General features: G+C 37.6%; 2 protein-coding genes across 2 annotated transcripts; one reads left to right on the top strand and one right to left on the bottom strand.

Annotated features, from left to right (window-relative positions):
• Nucleotides 1-600: 600 nt before the first annotated feature.
• Nucleotides 601-3,999, bottom strand: LOC146484010 (small ribosomal subunit protein uS7). Its single transcript, XM_085105336.1, has 5 exons — nucleotides 3,840-3,999; nucleotides 2,905-2,991; nucleotides 2,275-2,397; nucleotides 1,564-1,791; nucleotides 601-719 (listed from the first exon to the last, which is right to left on the bottom strand). The coding sequence occupies exons 1-5, from the start codon at nucleotides 3,963-3,965 to the stop codon at nucleotides 651-653; spliced, it is 633 nt and encodes a 210-aa protein (XP_084961462.1). The 5' UTR covers nucleotides 3,966-3,999; the 3' UTR covers nucleotides 601-650.
• Nucleotides 4,000-5,963: 1,964 nt separating this feature from the next.
• LOC146484009 (flotillin-1-like) lies at nucleotides 5,964-18,173 on the top strand. The gene is made up of 15 exons (XM_085105333.1): nucleotides 5,964-6,104; nucleotides 6,296-6,371; nucleotides 7,498-7,588; nucleotides 7,852-7,953; nucleotides 8,637-8,678; nucleotides 8,785-8,829; nucleotides 9,063-9,137; nucleotides 9,755-9,850; nucleotides 10,123-10,242; nucleotides 10,799-10,918; nucleotides 13,355-13,449; nucleotides 14,219-14,264; nucleotides 14,602-14,739; nucleotides 15,212-15,376; nucleotides 16,562-18,173. The coding sequence occupies exons 1-15, from the start codon at nucleotides 6,056-6,058 to the stop codon at nucleotides 16,583-16,585; spliced, it is 1,284 nt and encodes a 427-aa protein (XP_084961459.1). The 5' UTR covers nucleotides 5,964-6,055; the 3' UTR covers nucleotides 16,586-18,173.
• Nucleotides 18,174-19,217: the final 1,044 nt, after the last annotated feature.

The following is a 19,217-nucleotide window of genomic DNA, read 5'->3' as shown; positions in this document are numbered from 1 at the left end:
CAATAAAGTGTGTGGTATGACCTTCACATGAAAATATCTTGGCAGGACTCGTTGCCCCAAAATAGGTTTAAAACTGGGAACTGCGGGCCCGTTTGGGCTGATTTACATTGCGCATGACAGTTGCATGAACGCCTATGATGCAATTTAAACTTAACCCTAGATCTTGTTAATCAACTGGGACAACCCTCTTAGCTCCAGTTTCAACCGGGACTGACCGCAATTTTTCAATATGACAAAACATTTTCGGTATTTCCACAATTAGACACACGATATATTTGGGAAAACGACAAACTGTTGTGGAAACGCGGCTGACAGAAGCTCGCCTTTCAATCAGCTTAGTACAGACTGACTGGAGGTTCTTAAAGTTCAAGAAAAAAAGCAATTTTCGCTTTTCAGGAGTGTTTTAGAAACAAGAGTGCAAGTTTGCGCAACGACTGGCTTCATATGATTTTCACTGCTGTTTGGAGTTTCCAAAACCTCATGTTTTTATTTCCTTCATAAAATAAGCCATGAGCTTAAGTAAGCTTCTAACCAATCAGAGTATGCACGCACTCTGTTTTATAATTTATGGGTAATAACCAGAAACAATAAAACACAAAATTTATCATTCAGAAACAAGTTTTATTGTGTTGTTCTGACATATTATTATTTTAACGGTTGGACTTGGCAACACGCTCCAACTCATCTTTCTTCTTGATAGCATAGGAATTTGATGAACCCTAAAAACCAACAAAACTCATCAATATACAAACACAAGTGTGAGCCAGACTAGACTGCAAAACAGTCCTTGAACTCTAAAGACCCAAATTGCCAGAAATTGTTGTTTCTGTTGTACAAGGGAGCATCTCTTCTTAGTCACTCTCTCCTCACTAACTCCAGCCTTTTCATTCAAAGGCCCAGCGCATTTATGCAGAGCCCCAATAAAAACAATATGGACTGTTGTGCAATCATAAGGTATATATACATCTGAAAATGACCAAAACACAGCTTCTCCAACTTCTCCAGCCCTGCTTTGAATGCTGCCTCTTTTATTGCACAATAAAAAAATTATACATCCTTAAACTTTTTTTTTTTTTTTTTGCAAAATGCCTATGATGGAGAGAGAAGGTGTAGTGGGAATAAAAGTTTTTATCAACTGAATTGATAAGGAAATTTTAGCAACCATAAAGAGATCCAAAAGTTGATGCTTCCAGCATTAGCCTTCTGGTGATAAAACCAACTAAGTCGTTTCTACTCCCCCAGCAATGCAGCACCACAGTTATTTTTAGAAATCCCCCCCCCCCCCCCCCCCACCTTATCTAAGTGTAGTGGGAACAGGTATATTTATTTTAAGGACAGTCATGCAGTTTTTAGGATAATTGAAGGGCTGGTGCATAACCGCCTTATGTCAAATGTTGGGCTGTTTTTTTCCCGGATTTGTCTCAATTTTTGAGAAATGACGTATGCAAAAAACTCAGTTTTCCTAGTGGCATCTTTTGGAGATCTTTTGTTGAACGAGAAACAAAAGAAACCTTTTGTTTCACTGAACAATAAAGTCAGCGTTAAAATGTTAAAATTACAAACCTTAGCTGCATTGATGAGCTCATCAGCAAGGCACTCTGCAATGGACTTGATGTTTCGGAATGCAGATTCACGAGCACCAGTACAAAGCAGCCAAACAGCTTGATTTACCCGTCTCAGAGGAGACACATCAACAGCCTGACGACGCACAGTACCTGCACGACCAATACGGGTGGAATCCTCACGTGGCCCACTGTTGATGATGGCATTTACTAATACCTGCAGAGGATTCTGAAAATAGAAAAATAATACAAAGAAAGGTCTTGTTAATACAAGACAGAAAACTACCAACACGTGAATAACTGTATATGTAATACTAGAATGTTTATGAAAGTAAAATTTGGGAAGAGAAGAAATGACTAATAAAACAATAACTGGTAACCCTGGAGTAATTACCACCATAAATATTATAGAATCCAGTTTCTATGGCTATCACAGGAATGCGTGCAATATGTAGCTTAGAAATTTGGCATCTGGACTAGTTCGGAGTGTCCTGAACATCCTGCCTCAATTGTTAACAGCCATCAAAATGCAAACATGAGCGGTAATGTAACAAAACTAACATCATTCAGGCATCTTCATTTGCTATGCAGTGTAATGGCGTAAATATAAAACCTACTCATTCACTGATAAAAGCACCTTGTAGGTGTGCATATTGCTGCAAAGCACATTAACACAGTTCTGAACATTATTACTAAGCTTTTGAGTGCTCACCTCTCCAGTCAGCAGATGAATGATCTCAAAAGCATGCTTCACAATGGTGACAGTCATCAGTTTCTTTCCATTGTTACGTCCATGCATCATCATGGAGTTGACCAAGCGTTCCACAATGGGACACTATACAACAAAAGAAACAAAATTTAGAACTTCCTTGATAAGTAGACTCATAAATACCTATAATATAGTAACCCTTGCAACTACAGTTAATAGAGAAAGATTTGCTGACCTTCATGTACACGTTGAATTATACCAAACTAATAAAAGAAAGGTGTTTTAATAGCCAACTGACTTAGGGGATTTTGTAGGTAAGTAAAAAGCAAATCCCTATTGGGATATTAGGCAGAGTCAAGAGTATTTACCAGAATTCCCAGTAAAATTGCAGAAGCACAATATAAATACTGCTCAGCTGGATTTTGGTTTTGACATAAACTTCTCGCTATCTCCAACACTGGCAACATGTAGATGTACATGTAAGTCACTCCTTCAATTAAACCTGCAGCCTGTAATTTGCTGCTGGACAACTTTCATCAATTTCTCAAACAATTGTTTTGTTTAATGTCTGTGAGAGCTAAAGTCAGTGGGAGTCTACCATATATTAAAATAGAGCTCTTTGTTGGTATTTACCTGTGCCTTCCTGAACCTTTTTGCAGCATAACGGCCAGCAGTGTGAGGAAGATACGTTGCATACTTCTCTTTGACTGCAATGTAGTCCTACACAGAAAAAGGAAAAAGAAACAGTTAGCTTGGTTTAAAAGACCAGTCTTCACACCCAAGAACTACACTTTACAGTAGATTGGTATTGATTTACTGCCTGAATCATGACTGATGTTAGTTGACAATATTGCTTGCACAGATCTAATAGACGTTTAACTGTCTGCTGTCAAAACTCTGAATGATAACTACATTGTATTCACATAAATGTAGCTAACACTTCATTCATTTAAAAGATAACATCATACCTGAGGCATAACCACCAGACCTCAATTTCAGTTCTCTATTGTTGTTGTCAATGATGATGTTGTTTTGCCCAGATTTATATCATAATACAACATATTTTTGATTTGCAAAAAAAAAGAACACAACCCCATATTTTCTCTTATGTTCAGCCACCATTTCAGTCAACATGTTTCTCACAGATGTGTTTTTAGAAGTTTGAGTTTTCAAGAGTTTGGGTTTTTATTAAAAAAAGAAATGGAAAAAAAGTTCTACATGATAAAGCTGTCTCGTCAGAAAGTTTTTCGAGATATCTGCAACATGGTATATGTGTAAAATAATAATGTCATTAGATCAAAATGTATTCAAAAATTAGGCTGTTGCCTAAGGCCCTGTCCACTCAGACCTGTTTTTAATTTAAAATCAAACTTTTCAATTGTCTGTTTCATGTTCCATCCACCCAAACAAAATGCAAACTTTGAAAACAGTGACCAGAGAACAATCTTTCCAAAATACAAGCTTTAGAAGTGCAACCATAAAAATGAAAACTTTTGAAAATTGCCTGATTGAATAAAACAAAACTGCAAAATGTGCAGAATTAAGTAAAAGTGAAGTAAAGCCCTTACAGTTAAGCTGATATCACTGACTTGCACATCATCTGTGCTCCATTTTCCAAACAGTTTAATGTCCTGCACTTCAGGTGCAACCACTACAGGTGCAGTATCATCAGCAGCTCCCCAGTCCTCAGACATGATGGCACTGTAATAACAAACCCAATCAAAATGGTAGAACACAGATCATTTGAAGACCTGAGAGCTGTCTAATAAGGATTTTGGGCCATTTTTTCCAGTTTTGCTCAGAATTTCCTCACTTTTTACACAAGGCCTACAATTTATTCCCATAACATTCACCCATGTCTTTTGAAAACCAAGAATGTATAAATCACCTGGTTTGGGGCTTAAGGTGGCTGAGCACAGTTTTCTACTGTACAGGTGTTACTAAACATTATTAATTTTGCAAACTACATACTCCTGGGTAACTCAAATTAGCATGGTGCAAGATTAAGATATTGGGCTAATTTTGTTGTTGAGCTAGGTGCCCTTGCCATGGCAATGCAGCAAGCTTATTAACCATCCACAAGTAATAGTTTTTCTTAATTTTTAGGAAATTTATTTGTTACATTTTTTCCATTTTTTGTCTCCCGAAAAACTTACAGAGAGATCGCCTGTAAATATTGGTTTTGCACTTCAATGTTTTAGGAAGATACCCTCTGTCAGATTTGGGTTTTTGTTTGTAGGCGAGTTACGTTTTTAGAGAACTACTGTTTTGTCAAATTTCATGAAATTCCAACAAGCGCTTCCTAAGGACACAGTTCATTTCCACTAAAACCAGTCACAGTTTTTTGGTCAAATGTGCATGCGTGGCTTTAAATTGGGTTTTCACAGCAAAGATGAAAAGCATACAAAAAGGCTTAGCTCTTCGTAAACTCACTTTCCTTATTCAATGATAAAAGAAAAAGGCTTCACAAACGAGAAACTGAATTATTTTATGAACAAAATTCAACTTTGTGATCCATTTGATATAAAATTGAGGGATCGCCATATTTGCTTACCACAACCCTAGCGCAAGATACTAGCATCATTAAATGAACCTGTCAACCGCGCGCAAACTGTGTGCAGCCACCTTAAATGGGCAGTAGCTTATTTTTCTCCACAGCACAGCACAGCACTCTTATCTTGCAAGACTAGTGGAAATCTTTATCTGCATAGGTTTTCATGCCACTTTAACAGTTGCATGATAAAGTAACTAGGAAAGATTTCCTCACAGCCCCATACACATTTTTTACACATGCAATACCGTCACACTAGCCCTCTTCCAAACACGGCAAGCATGATTACAGGTTTAGTCGCAAAATGTATGTACACATTAGTCGTGTCAAGATAAAAGTTGTTGTTTTCATCGTGGTGGATACAAAAATGCAGTAATAAAGTTTATAGTTTGCCTCACATTGTAGTCACTTTGAGATGTAAAACTATATCTCAAAGTGACTTGAGGTAAATGATAAAGTTTATTATTACATAATTCATGTCTGGGGATGTACAAAAATATTGCCAGGAACCAGGCTGGCATGCACTACAGTTTTTCTCCGGCATATAACCTATCTGGTACTGTTCACAGTAAACCAGAGAGCTTTCTGTGCCGGTATAATCGATCTAGTGTGGCTAATTAAGCAGTGAGCTACAGCATGAACATAACTGAAAGTGGAGTCTTCAATGTAACGGTGTCGATTCCACTGACTTAAAATGACCTGCGTAAAGGGCTTACAATAAGCCGAATATATCTGCCAATTATTAAAACCTTAACAAGAGAGTACTGACGTCTAGATCAGTAGAGTTGATAGGATATTCGAAAAGGCCAATGTTTTGTGTAGAGGTTACTTCATTGAAAGTAGCGTAAACGCGTTTATTTAAAGAATTTAGGAGTCCTAAGGTCCAGAAAATGTTATCTACTTTTAAAAACAAATCAAAATACAGCGCTAAAGTCTTTAGGAATAGCACTATGATTGAAAATGAAACTTGAACAAAAATGTCCGCCATCTTACCTTGGGTAAACGAAGAGAAAGAACTGGCAGAGGGGGCACGTGTTGTAAAACGCCGGGGTGGACCCGAAGACCAATAAAGTACAAGGGCTGGTTACGATGTATTATTGATTTATTCGGCTAATTATCGACTTTGAAAAGGAGGCGTCAACATTGTATGTCACGTGATTTCGTCGCCATATTGTTGTGCTCAAGGAACAAGGAACTTTTGCTGCGGAGTCAAATTATTGATTACCTTTCAAAATGGTATTCTTCGAAACTTGTGGACCTAACGAGGCCATGGTGGTATCAGGTATTTTCGTAACACCTCAGTGGTTGATCTTAGCATTTTTCATGCAAAATCGCTCAAGGCTGAACCTCGAAACTAACTTGTAGTATCGCAGGTGTTTTTGTGCCGAGAGTCAGGATCGCTTGAATGATCTTCAGAAATCAGAATGCCTGCGACATATAATCATGCTGTTGTTTGTTCGTTTTCTTTTGCAGGAGTATGTCACAGCAAACCAGCTTTAGTGGCTGGTGGCCGTATATTTGTGTGGCCGCTCATTCAAAAGCTACAGAAGTAAGAATTATCCGATCAATAGAATTCTGCTGAGTTTTAACATTCTTGTCATCGCATGCAAAATGCAAACGTAATAACAATATTGGAACAAAGTTCAGATAATATGATGAATTATTTTACTCGATAAGTAATAAGAACTATTTAACGCGATGACTTCTAAACAGGAACAGGTCGAATATAATGGAATGGTGACTGTTTTTCTGTATTTTACAATCATCTTTTACCTGATAACTTGTGGTCTGTTTGTATACTTGCATCACACCCACCTACACTGTACACCAAAATGGTTCTCGCTTACAGCACGAAAATACCTACCTATGGCTTGTAACAGCAACAACACTAACAATATAATCTAGAAAGTGAAATGATCGCCACTATAGTAATCTAATCCTACAATGATTTCGATTCTACAAAATGTATAAATTTTGAGGCATGTTTGTAACGTTGCATTGAGCTCATAATTTATAGCGTTCTGACTTTACTTCCTACAAATATTAAGCTTATTCCCAGTCAGTTTTGAATATATTGTGTTAAGCACATGTTTACTGTGCTGAAACAACTATCCGGTGTGTAATCCATAAACATGGCAACATGGATGTCAATACAGTTGTGTTGCAGAAAGTAGAATTGAGTTCTGCTCTCTGCAAGCAGTGCATCAATCGTATTGTCCCACCATGTCAGACAGTCTTCATCCACTGGAAAGTATGTTTACTCTGTGCAGGGATAAACATGCTACTTGTGTCACAGTTCATGAAGGTGCACAAAAAGTATCAGTGTAAAATGGCTTTTGCTACTATATTGTAGGAAAATAATGAAATTAAATTATACAGTGTATGTTGTACATTAGAAGATGACTCTATTAGGTAACTATGTAACGTTTAGTTCAAAGGTCACTCTATATAAACCAAATGTATTCAAATTAACTTCTATTAGTCAATGATAATTGTATGTGCTAAAGAATACTACTTGAACATTTACATCATAAAGCCTGTTAATTGTCTCTAAAGTAAGACATTTCAAGAGAAGTTCTAAAACAATTCTGTTCTGTCTCAATATTGTTCTTATAATTGTACAGTGGCTGATACAATTTGTTTCTATATTGACCAATGTTATGTTTTGTGCATAGGATATCACTTAACACCATGACCTTGAATGTTGAATCACCTCGTGTGTATACTCGCCATGGAGTGCCAATCTCTGTGACCGGAATAGCTCAGGTAAGTAAACTTGATTGTATTCATTTGCATGCACTGAGCTGTGTAAGTGTTGAATGTGTTGTTGTTTTTGTAAGATAAATCTTACAAATTATGTGTAGTTGTAAAGATATCCCTTCCCACCCACCCTTGGATTGGAAATTCCAGTGGGGTGGGGGGAGGGGTGTTTGGAAGGGAAAAAAATTTAAGGGAATGTACATATAAAGCTAAATTGAAATTTTCTGTTTAAACTGTTTTTTTAATATCAAATGCTTTATATTTTGCAGGTGAAAATTCAGGGTCAGAATCAAGAAATGTTGTACGCAGCTTGTCAGCAGTTTCTGGGGAAATCACAAGAGGAAATACGCGCTGTTGCCTTAGAAACACTGGTGAGATTCCAGTCTGTTAATACCAGCGATGCTGTTCCATTAGTTCATAATTTCACACTGAAACTGTACATTATTTTAATGTCACAAGTATACATTGGACTCTGATGGCCATTTCTTTATTATATATTTTTTAATTTATCTTGATTCAATTTCTTTGTTAATAAATGCAGTTTGGCTATGTCTACATTGTACTGGGTCCATTTTGGATTTGTAACAAAATATGCATGGATAGCTCTTTTATTAAAACTTTAACTGCGATCTGTGCAAGCTATCTCTTTCCATTTTTTGTACCTGCAAGAGAAGAAAATTGGACTTATGACTTGTAATGGTCTAATATCTGTAATCACCTGGCTGTATTTTGTTATACTGTAAATGGAAAAGTTCCAAACGTACCTGCTACAAAACTTGTACAGATCCAAACTATACCAGTACAGTACATGGATCCATGCAAGGTTTGTATCAGGTAAGTTTAGCTGGTTTAAAGCTGTACAAATTATGTGCTGATGGAGCATGAACAAGAAGGTTGTTTGACAGGTACTGAAAGGTAGTCAAAGAATACATGTACATTAGAGGGAGCAGGAAGCACAAGGCACTTTGCAGTCATATCTCGCACTCCTCATTCACAACACGTGCCATGCAGCCTAAGCATAGACTTATCATTGTTTATTGCAATTGTTTTTCAGGAAGGTCATCAAAGGGCCATCATGGGCACAATGACTGTTGAGGTACTGTTGACTTGTTGTGTAGGAAACTACAGTTCATAGAAACTAAATGAAAATTTTATTGTGCTTTTAAAACTGACATTCCTGTTGAATTTTAACTTTGAAACAGGAGATCTACAAAGATCGTAAGAAGTTTTCCAAGAGTGTGTTTGAGGTACTGTAAGAACAAGCCCCTAAGTCTTTCTTGTTCTATGTCCTGTGATTTAAAACATACCAGGCAAGAGTGACCATGCAGAGAGTAGTAATTAATGTTATGCAGATGGATTCCAACAATAAGTTCTCTTACTGTGTGGTAGATAATTTACTTTCATTGTTTTAAACTTTTTGCTTTGTACAAAAATATTAAGTCTAATTGATCAATTTTTCTTGGTAAAATCTTCCTTTTAGGTGGCATCCTCTGATTTGGTTAACATGGGAGTCAGTGTTGTAAGTTACACGATAAAGGACATACGAGATGAAGAGGTAAACTTTATTGTCCAGAGAACGTAAATAAAAACTTCTTCTGAGGGAGGGGGGGGGGGGTATTCCATATATAAGCTATATGGGTATGTGCCGCTGTGAAGTGAATGATTTTCAAGCAGTTTAGTCTGGGATAGGGTATTAATAGTAATCAGATAATTTTGGTCTAGAATTGGGTGTAATTTTCCAGGAACTGATTAATTGAAAAATTTAGTCTAGGCTAGGTTTCCCAAGAATTGTCACTTTAAAAACGTTTTTTATATATAGTTGTTATTGTAGACATGTATAGGAGATTATTGTTTTGGCTGGTCTGTGATAGAGTGACTGAGTTTCTGGGATAGGGTGGGGATTTTTGGTCTTTAGTCTAGTATAGGGTTGCAAAATGCACCTGAACTTCGCCTGGTTTAGGATAAGGGTTTCAGAGTCCTCGTGACACACCCCCTGGGCTACTACATAGGATCAGGGATCTCAAAAGCATTCTGCGTGGTGGTAATGAAGAAAGAATGAGAATGAGATGTGCCTTTAGGGCTCATCATGTCACAGGTTTGTTTTGTTTGGCAGCATCTTACTGTTATTTGTAGCTCTGTCCCTGATAACATAAAAATGCTTGGTTTTTACAGGGCTACTTGCATGCTCTTGGAATGGCCAGGACTGCACAGGTCAAAAGAGATGCAAGGATTGGTGAGGCAGAGGCTAAAAGAGACTCCGGAATCAAGGTAACTGGCAAAAGGGCATGTGTTTATGAACCTGACCCACTGGTCTGAGCCAGCAGCTACCAATGTCTCACCACATTTTCTTTGTAAAAATGAAGGTGTTCCCATCTATTAAGGCAGGCTAGTCGAGTGACCTGGAACATCTCAGATCACTTCAACTCCAGCCATTTTGTTGGTCTAAAATGAAAGTTTGAAATACTGTGAATGCTAAGAATGTTTTCAGTTTCATCCTTTGTTAACAAGCTGCCATTTGATATTAAACTTTGTTCTTTCAGGAAGCTTTGGCTGAAGAGGCTCGCATGAGAGCCAAATATGAGAATGACACAGAAATTGCCAAAGCCAAGAGAGATTATGAACTAAAGAAAGCTGCCTATGACATTGAAGTTTTCACCAAGGTATGCAAGGCTTCATTGTACATAGACATACAGTTGTATTTTGATTTCATCACTTGCATAAAACTTTATAGATAAGAAGCAACTGCCTACTGAGTAACATGATATTTTTGTGAGACTTTTACTTTGTAATTTGACAAGAAATTATTATTTACATGTAATAGTTTTTTGAAGTCAAGTAATATTTGCTATTTTGAGGTACTGACATTATCATCAGTGAGCTAATAATTTCCATGATCCCCACAAGCCAAGTGTACAACTTCAAAAACGAGCAGAACTACTAGACATATCACTAACAGACAATTAACCCTTTAAGTCCTAGCAATGATGTGCAACAAATTTCTTCTTGTAATATCAATGCTTATTCAACCCCTTGCGGTAATGAGAATTAAAGATATGATCACCTTAGACATTTTAAAACTTCTCCACAGTATTTTTATAAGAAAAGTATGGGGACAAGATAGGAGAATTTGTTCTTTAATATTAGGGGGTTTTAAAGGGTCAACTGTCTTCTTGTTTTCTTTACAATTTTCACTTGTTTTTGGTTTATTTAATGCAGAAAGCTCAGTCAGAGTTGGCTTATGATCTTCAAGCTTCCATAACAAAACAGAAGATCAAAGAAGAAGAGATGGAGATCAGAGTCGTAGAGAGAGCACAGCAGATTAATGTCCAGGATCAGGTACGTTAAAACTGTATTTTCTTCTGAAATACTGTAGCCATGTCACTGTGTAGATCCTTTCTTTGGACATAACTGCTTTTCAAAAGTTTAAAGTGCATATGAGCTAAAAAATTTTTTTTCATGAATTGGTAGGTGGTTATGCCCTTATTCCGAAACGCACTAAAAAGAATAGTGCTAAAGACGTAAAAAACCGTGTTTTGGCTGTTCAAAGTGACTTAAAATGCCCAAAGTGGTGTCTCCGGAGACCGGTAACGAGTTTAGCTCTGATGACTTAGCCAGTGGTTTCACGGCTCTGTTTACGCTTTGTTTTCTGCTATCGCGTGCTCGAAAATATCTTTGCGTGCTCAGTTCAGACCACGATAAAGTGAATGCTATTCAGCTTTTGAAAATATGTCTGAAAGCTATGGTACGCTATCCTCTGCTGAGTCCGTTTCAAGCCAAGAAACATCCAACAGCACCGAGTCATCCGATGAAATGGAAGTAGTCGGACATGTGGAACCCTACGCAGGTGAGCCGCTTGCTCACATTAGTGATGAGGAGAAAGACAACGAGGAGGATCAAGATGGTCTTTCCCCGAGGGAATTTTCGAATTCCCCGAGGGATTTTCGATCCTTCCAACGAGTATAAATCCTAAGAAAAGAGCGCGTTTATTTGAAATGATACCGAGAACTCATCTCTATCATTTCTCAGGAATCGGCAACTGAAGAGATCCACAAGATTAGGATCTAAACCACGGTCTTGCCTGACCATTGCCTAAAATGCCACAGAATATACTAACGGCTGAAGGACTCGTAGCAGCCCCTAGCCAGAGCAACACAGAAGAATTGCCTCAGTAATCAGTCTAAGGCGTAATCAAAACACAGGAGGAAAATACTAAGCTCCTGCAACATAAACCTCACAGTTACAGAGCGGAGCTGAGCGGAGCTGAGCGGAGCTGAGCGGAGCGATAACAAAAAACACAGCCGTACTGAACTTAAGCGGCCTTTAGCCCTCAAATTAACGCATTGTACAGCTTTTCAAAGCTACAATGCTAAAGAAAGGATCAAGAGACAAATAACCATGATAAGTAACACAACATCTTGCCACAAAAGCAAATAGCCAGGCCCGGCAATACAAAATAAATGATTATTACACAGTTCAAATCCTATCCTTACAAAGATAAAAAGAGAGGCTATACTGTCGCAAGACACACTGAAATGAGCCATACAAAGCCTGAACCAATTGCCACAAACGGCATAAGAACGACAGTTGCTAAACAGGAACAACAAGAGGTCAAAAAGATAGAACAAAAAAACCCAGAAATGACCTTTGAGATCAAAATCCAAAACATGCGACATTTAAGCACACGGCTTTGTTCAGTGACTATCACTAAAATCCTCCAAACCATAAATGGTATTTAATACGAAGAAAAAACAGCGCTAAAAGAAAATTTACAGGGAGCACTGTCATACAAGAGAGGGCTTTCCCTGAAAGACATACTCGTTATAGCAAAACTATAACTGAACATGGCTAAAAAGACGCGAGTGGGAGTCGCGTAGGCCTATCTTCTTTCCTTTTTACACTGTTTATAAAACAGCTCTCATCGAAATGAGCCGAACACAAACATGAGGACTTCTTCGGGACGAAATCATTCCGATGAATGCGCACAAAACGTGTCCACTTTGCACGTAACTTCTCGTCCGACGGAAAGTAATGCATTGTGATGTTCGGTGTCCCTGTCTTGTTATCGCAGTTTATTCCACCTGGGCCACCGGCCGAGCAATAGTTTGTTCCCCCTTTCTTTGCCTTCTTCTCCGCCATATAATACTTGTGCTTTCGAATGTGCTTTTGTGCTTTCTGAATGCTCGTGCTTTCTAATGTGCTTTCGTGCTTTCTGAACCACTGGCTACGTCATATCTGGTGAAATCTGATCGCTTTGACCAAGTGCAAGATGGAGACACTTCGAAGCGCCAATTTCGAACTTTGAGGCGAGAAAAATACCCCATAAAAGAGCTTTAGTTAGTTTAAAACCGGATATTTCGATTAATGAGGATATAAACAAACACATAAGTCAAACTTGTTTTTTATTTCATATACACTTTAAGAAAATAACAACCGTTTTGATTTTTATAGACATGTTCTAACAGCTTTTCTGTCATCTTCACTTTTAAATTGTAAAGTGCAAACTAGAAATAATCGTTGATTAGAGAGTATATGTATTCGATATCACCAGGCTAATCTCGATCCCAGGCTCTCTCTCTTTATTGTGATGTCATCCGCCCCTGCAAAAAAATCTGGGGGGCATGCCAGATGTGCTTCCCAAGATCCATCGACCCATCAGCAACAAGTCCCATAAAATCTCAATTCAAATCCGTACTAGGAAGCGTTCTTCCTACGTCAAACGCAATAAGTGCATAGAAATGCTAATGAGAAAAAACTGTAATGGAATAATTGCAGGAAATCTCGCGAAAAGACCGTGAACTGGAGGCAACCATTAAAAGGCCAGCCGAGGCTGAGAAATATAAGATGGAAAAGCTTGCTGAAGCTAACAGGTTAGGCAATATCTGCGTTAAATAAATTGTACTTTTGACACAATAAGGTGCCTTTAATTGACTCTTGACCCACCTGATTTGCATTTGCAATAAATAATAATATTTGTCTAAGTTTTTAAAACTTAGCTGCAAAACCTAATGCTGCTTCAAAAATTCTAGCTACATTAATCAAAAATTTTTTAATCTGTATAATTTGATGATAATTATAGATCCCTGATTTTTCAGCACTTGCAAGACGTGCTTTAATTTCTGTTTTTTTCCTCTCCTTGCATGCAATTTATAAATCAAGAAAGTTCAGTTCTTGCTTGGCTAGAAATACTTGAAATTTATAACATTGTCTTGTTGACTACTGATTAACAAATCAACCCTTGAGGTTTCTGCATGTACATTTTTTTTTTTTTTTTTTTTGGGAGGGGGGGGGGGGAGCCCCGGGTTCAACTCCTTGGCCATGCTTGTAAATAGCCAGTTGGTCTCCCTCTTGTCAGTTGGGATTTTTAACCATGTTATTTTTAATTTAAGTTATTTATTTATGAAGTTTAATGCTCGGCCAAACTAGCACTTGTGCTATAAATACTGCCAAGGGTAAATAAAGATTTTTTTTAAATATATACATTTTATGAAGTGTCCAGGCTTTTCTTGTGCATCTTCTTGTATATTTTTATGTCCTGTGAAGTTAGCCACAATGTTTATGTTACAAGCCTGATGAAAGTGTTGGTTGCGGCTGTTGTGATTTTAAAAATTATTTTTTTTGTTCTTTGCTCTTTCACAGGAATCGTGTGATATTGGAAGCTGAGGCAGAAGCTGAAGCAATTAAGGTAAGAACTATAATTTGCATTTTAGTAACAGTTGAGTAAGGTTCCATGTTGGAGCTGTGAATGTATTACTTATAATAAATATCACTTAAATTCTTAATTTCAAATCTTTTCTGAGAAACCTGTCAAATTGCCAAAATTGCTAAGACATGCAGAACACTGTCACATAGCACCTTCAAAGTTCTATGATAAATAGGTACTGTTAATCGACTTTTAGAAGAAACCTATTACTATTGTACAAGTAAATTAAATACTGCACTATAAGCTAGCTTACACTGTTGTCATATGATTTCTCTTATGAATCGGTGGCTAGGAGTAAGTCATTTCTTGCCCTTAACAGGTGAAAGGAGAAGCAGAAGCTTTTGCTATCGAAGCTAAAGCTTCAGCAGAGGCTGAGCAGATGGCCAAGAAAGCTGATGCGTGGAAAGAGTACAGAGAGGCTGCTGTGGTAGATATGGTGTTGGAGACCATGCCAAAGGTAGGAAGATGCCCCCACCCCCCTCCCCCCATCCAATATTCAGAAGGATGGAACCTTGCATTTTCCAGAACAGCACTTTCAATTTGAGTGCTGCTTTGCTGCGTCCATTGTGTCACACACAAAGTTTTTTTTTGGTTGGTTGGTTTCATTTATGAACTCCAGGTTTTCTAATTGCACCAACTCAGTTTTTTGGCCCTGTTTTCCTCAAAAACGAAGCTAAAAAATCATGACATTCTTCATGTCAAAACAAGTCTGTATGTAAAAAATTAGTGAGATCTGACTGCAAAATAAAATTTCACAAAAAAAATATGTATATACATATATACCCTTTTGCGGGATGCCCTTCAATAATTGGGAAATCATTAGCCTCCTGAGACCACCAAAATAAGTTCTCACTACAAGGTTGTCAACAGAAGAATCTTTGATTGGCATCAGTGCACAGGTCTAACTGCTCTTTCTTTTACCTTTATAGATTGCAGCTGAGGTAGCTGCACCTCTCTCTCAGTGCAAGAAGATTGTGATGGTGTCAAATGGCAAGTGTGATGTTGGTGCAAGCAAGATCACCACAGAAATCCTGGAGATTGTTGCTAACTTGCCAAAATCTGTGGAGGCTTTGACTGGTATTGACATCAGTAAGGTAAGCAAGCATGTGCATGTTGCATCGTGATGGCATGTTTTATCGCTGGTAACCAAAAGTGACCAAAAATGTGCATGTAGTTTGCAGCTTGCAATAACAAATTTAAAATCCATTTGTAGGCTATGATGTTAGCTTGCTTGTGGAAGCTGCTATTGCCCAAAACATATACAGCTGTTTCGACAAAGGTTGTCCAAAAATAAGGGTAAAAGCGTAGACAACAATGCCAAAAGGTAGTCTGAGAAATACCCAATAAATTTCAATAAAAGCTCAGAATCGATATTGCCTAACATCTCAAGTCTTCACTGTATGGTCGAGGCATTATGGATTCTGAGCTTTTACTGAAATTTATTGGGTATTTCTCAGACTACCGTTCAGCATTGTCGAGTACGCTTTTACACTTTTTTGGACAACCTTTGTCGAAACAGCTGTATACCTGAATGCAACTACAGCAGCTAAAATTAGACTCTAAAAAAAACAGTATTACAGAATCCATTATTGTATTTTAAACTCCAAACACTTACTTATCTCAGGCCCCAACCCCATTTACATTCAACGGCACATATTATTTTCTCTTGTGGAAAACAATAAAATACTTTGCATATGCAACAATAATTGTGGACATATTCTGGAAATGTAACCACCATACATGCACCTGTAATATTATTGATACATCTGCTATCTAGAGAAGTCACAGATCAAAGTAGAATTGCAAACAGCTGAGGTCTTATAACAACAAAAATGCAAACGGATTTTAAGGAGGAGTACATTATATACAAAATTATTTTAAACCATGGATTTGATGGTAAGAGTAGTGGACTGGCTGTCTGGATTACTAAGGAACTGTGTAGTTGTGCAGCCAACTGCTTAAGATAATTATTAAATTAAGATACTGAAACATGCGCAGATTGTTGTTTAGCAATGTGACAGTTGATAATGTCACGAGCACTCATACAGTGGAACCCATTAATACAGCCACCTACAGGCCATGAAAATGTCGTTGTAATAATGGGGTGGTCAGATTAACGAGGTTGTTAAACTAATAAGGAAATGACTGGACTTTCAATTTGTTCAGGGCACGAAAAAGTGGTCATAATAAAGAGGTAGTCTTAAGGCGGGGTTCCACTGTACACACTTTGTTATGGCTCGCATTATTGAAGTTGATTTTTGTGGATTTCTTTTTTTCAGGCAATGAGGCTGACAAACCGCTAGTTTGGATTGCTGAACAGAATCTTAAATTTAGTGTCTCGCAAGTTGATGGCATTTTTCTTCTTCCAATAAATTTCAGTAACCCGTGGCATTTGTTATATGTATGTATTATTTGGTGTTCGCTTTGGTATAACCATAGAACACCACGCCGTGTACAGCTTACGAGTAGAGCAGTCTTATTAACTTGAATTACATGTAGGTGGCCATTGTATTCGTGCAGTTATGAAATATTATATTGAATACACAAATAGAAGAGGTGACTCAATTTGTACGTCAGTTCATCTCAGTTTACAAAACTAACATTTTCACTATAAAGCACCAATTTTGATACATTCTAGAGAATTATCAAAGCAAAGCATATGTGAATCACCATTTTTCTTGCTGTTCATACCTTTTTATCACTTTCTTTAATTTTAAAGCCAGGTTACATTACCAACTGCTGCATTTTGAAGACCTACAGAATGTGAATCAGGAAATTTTAGCAAGTAGCTTGTTTGTAAAACATTTGGAAGTAAGAATGCACAAACAAGCTGTTTTCAAGCTTTATTGCTAATTTTATTTCCAAATGTTGTATAATTGAAATGGACTACATGTAGATCTTCAAGAAAGGATGCAACTGCTGGGGTTGTTAAATTACTACTAATAAAAACTCTTTATTTAACTAAAATTAATACATTCTTGGAGGACACCCTTACCTATTCATTATTATAATGTTAAGCTTGTTACTGTCAACAACAAAATATAACTTGTAGCTCTTTGAATAGTGTCAGCAAAATTAATGAACATTGTCTTCACGCCTGGTAAAATTCTTATACTTTTTGGGAAGAATTTTTTGAAGAGCTTCGTTTCATTTGCCATGCACTAACATGCTCGCTTTATGATAAAGAACAGGTAAAACTAACATAACTTGTCCATAACTGCCATGACTGACTGTAAAACAGTCCGTAGGTTGTGCTTTGTACCGTCCAAGAATGCCTGAGGCTCCGAAGCGAGCGAGGAAATGGAAAAATAAGCGGTGAAAGGAAAGTTCCTTGGAGATGCGTGACACTTGAAAATGTTATCGGATAGAATTGATTTAAAAATAAATGTCAAAAATGGTTTTCAACGGTTTTCTCCACACTGAGGAAGGGTTATATACCCGAAACGTCTGTGTTATTTTCAAAACCATTTTTGACACTTTGATATTTATTTTTATATCAATCCTAATGGTAAATAAGATGGGGGAGAGACGCTCGCGTGTGATGCTCGCGCGAGAATCCACGCTCTCGGCTCCTCGCACCTCGCGAGGTTTGCACTCCTACGGCTGTTATGCAGTCTTTGACTGGCGCAATTATAATATAAACCAAAGTGGTATTAAAAACTATGGAGGAACGATGCATAATAGTGGTGGCTGTACACAAATTACCGACACGCAGATGAACGGTAAAACGTATACTCTTGAAATTTTGCAGTGTAAGACTATTGTGCAAGACAACTATTAACAATTTGTTAAAAGTAGCTTACTAATAGGCAGTTAGTAGTGTTCAATGTATTTACTATGAACACCCAAATGTAACGTCTTCCTCGTAATAAAATACGTTAAAACAACAAACTTGTTTTCAGATAATTTTTCTTCCTCAAAATTCCGACAAGAGGCTCCCAAACCTCAACTATAAGCCCACCAAGCCTCAGATGATAACGTACCAATCGATACTAAGCCTCCCAAAGCCCATCAGACTGTTAGGATGTGCTGTATTATCTCCTGTTAGAGGTGTATGTTTCTCGACTAACAGTAAACCCTTGATTTCTTACGGTTTTTCTTTCTTTTGTTTGAGAAGTCGAGCTTTTCAACTGATGTATGTAGCTGATTTTCAGTTTCTCTCTATTAGACGGCTAATTGGTAAACAGCAGCAATTGAATTAGAATTGAAACGGGGCACGAGAGAGAGAGAGAAATGACCCACAATGAGGGATAATGTTAAGAAATAAGTATGGGATGGAAATGCTATTACCGCAAAAAAAAAACTTTAGACCTTACGCAAAAATGGCAAACATTTTATTTTTTCAGACATTTTGTCGGCATTCAAACTAGTCCTACTAGCCTCCTTTAAGGTGAAATATTCTTTTGATTTTTGAACTCAAGAGCGAGGTTAGGCTATTTTGAATGCAAACAAAAGAATATTTTAAATGGGGACTGGGAGTAATTTGCGAGTTAAAATATCAGCCATTTTTGCATAAGGACTATAACGAAAGTAGGACCACTCGACCCCAGTTGACGCGCAACATGGCAAAGCGGGCGCTACCCGGGGAATGCCTCCCCACCTTAGAGTGGAGAAGTGTGGGTGGGTGATATGCGGTCATACCAATATGACAATAAATGCAAACTTGGCGTCAAAGATAACAATTTATTTGGAAAACATCTCGTCTTGAGAGACTTGATAGCCAGAAAGCGCGCGAAGGAAGTCTCAAGACTTGGCAAAGCTCGGGAATACGCGTGGTTACGGTAAGAAATATAAAGTGGTATGTGTATTGGTAAAACTCTTGTAGTAAATCACGGACCTTTAAGGGTACGTATCTATAGAGGATCAACAAAGATTGCCATTACAGTCTTTTTATGAAAAGAACGAGTTCGATGCAAGAACTTATAACTGCTGTTA

This window comes from Pavona decussata, unplaced genomic scaffold (assembly GCF_977016875.1).
Source record: "Pavona decussata unplaced genomic scaffold, jaPavDecu1.1 SCAFFOLD_37, whole genome shotgun sequence".
NCBI lineage: Eukaryota > Metazoa > Cnidaria > Anthozoa > Scleractinia > Agariciidae > Pavona > Pavona decussata.
The sequence above is the reverse complement of the archived record's forward strand: the minus strand, read 5'-3'. Positions and strand labels throughout refer to the sequence as shown.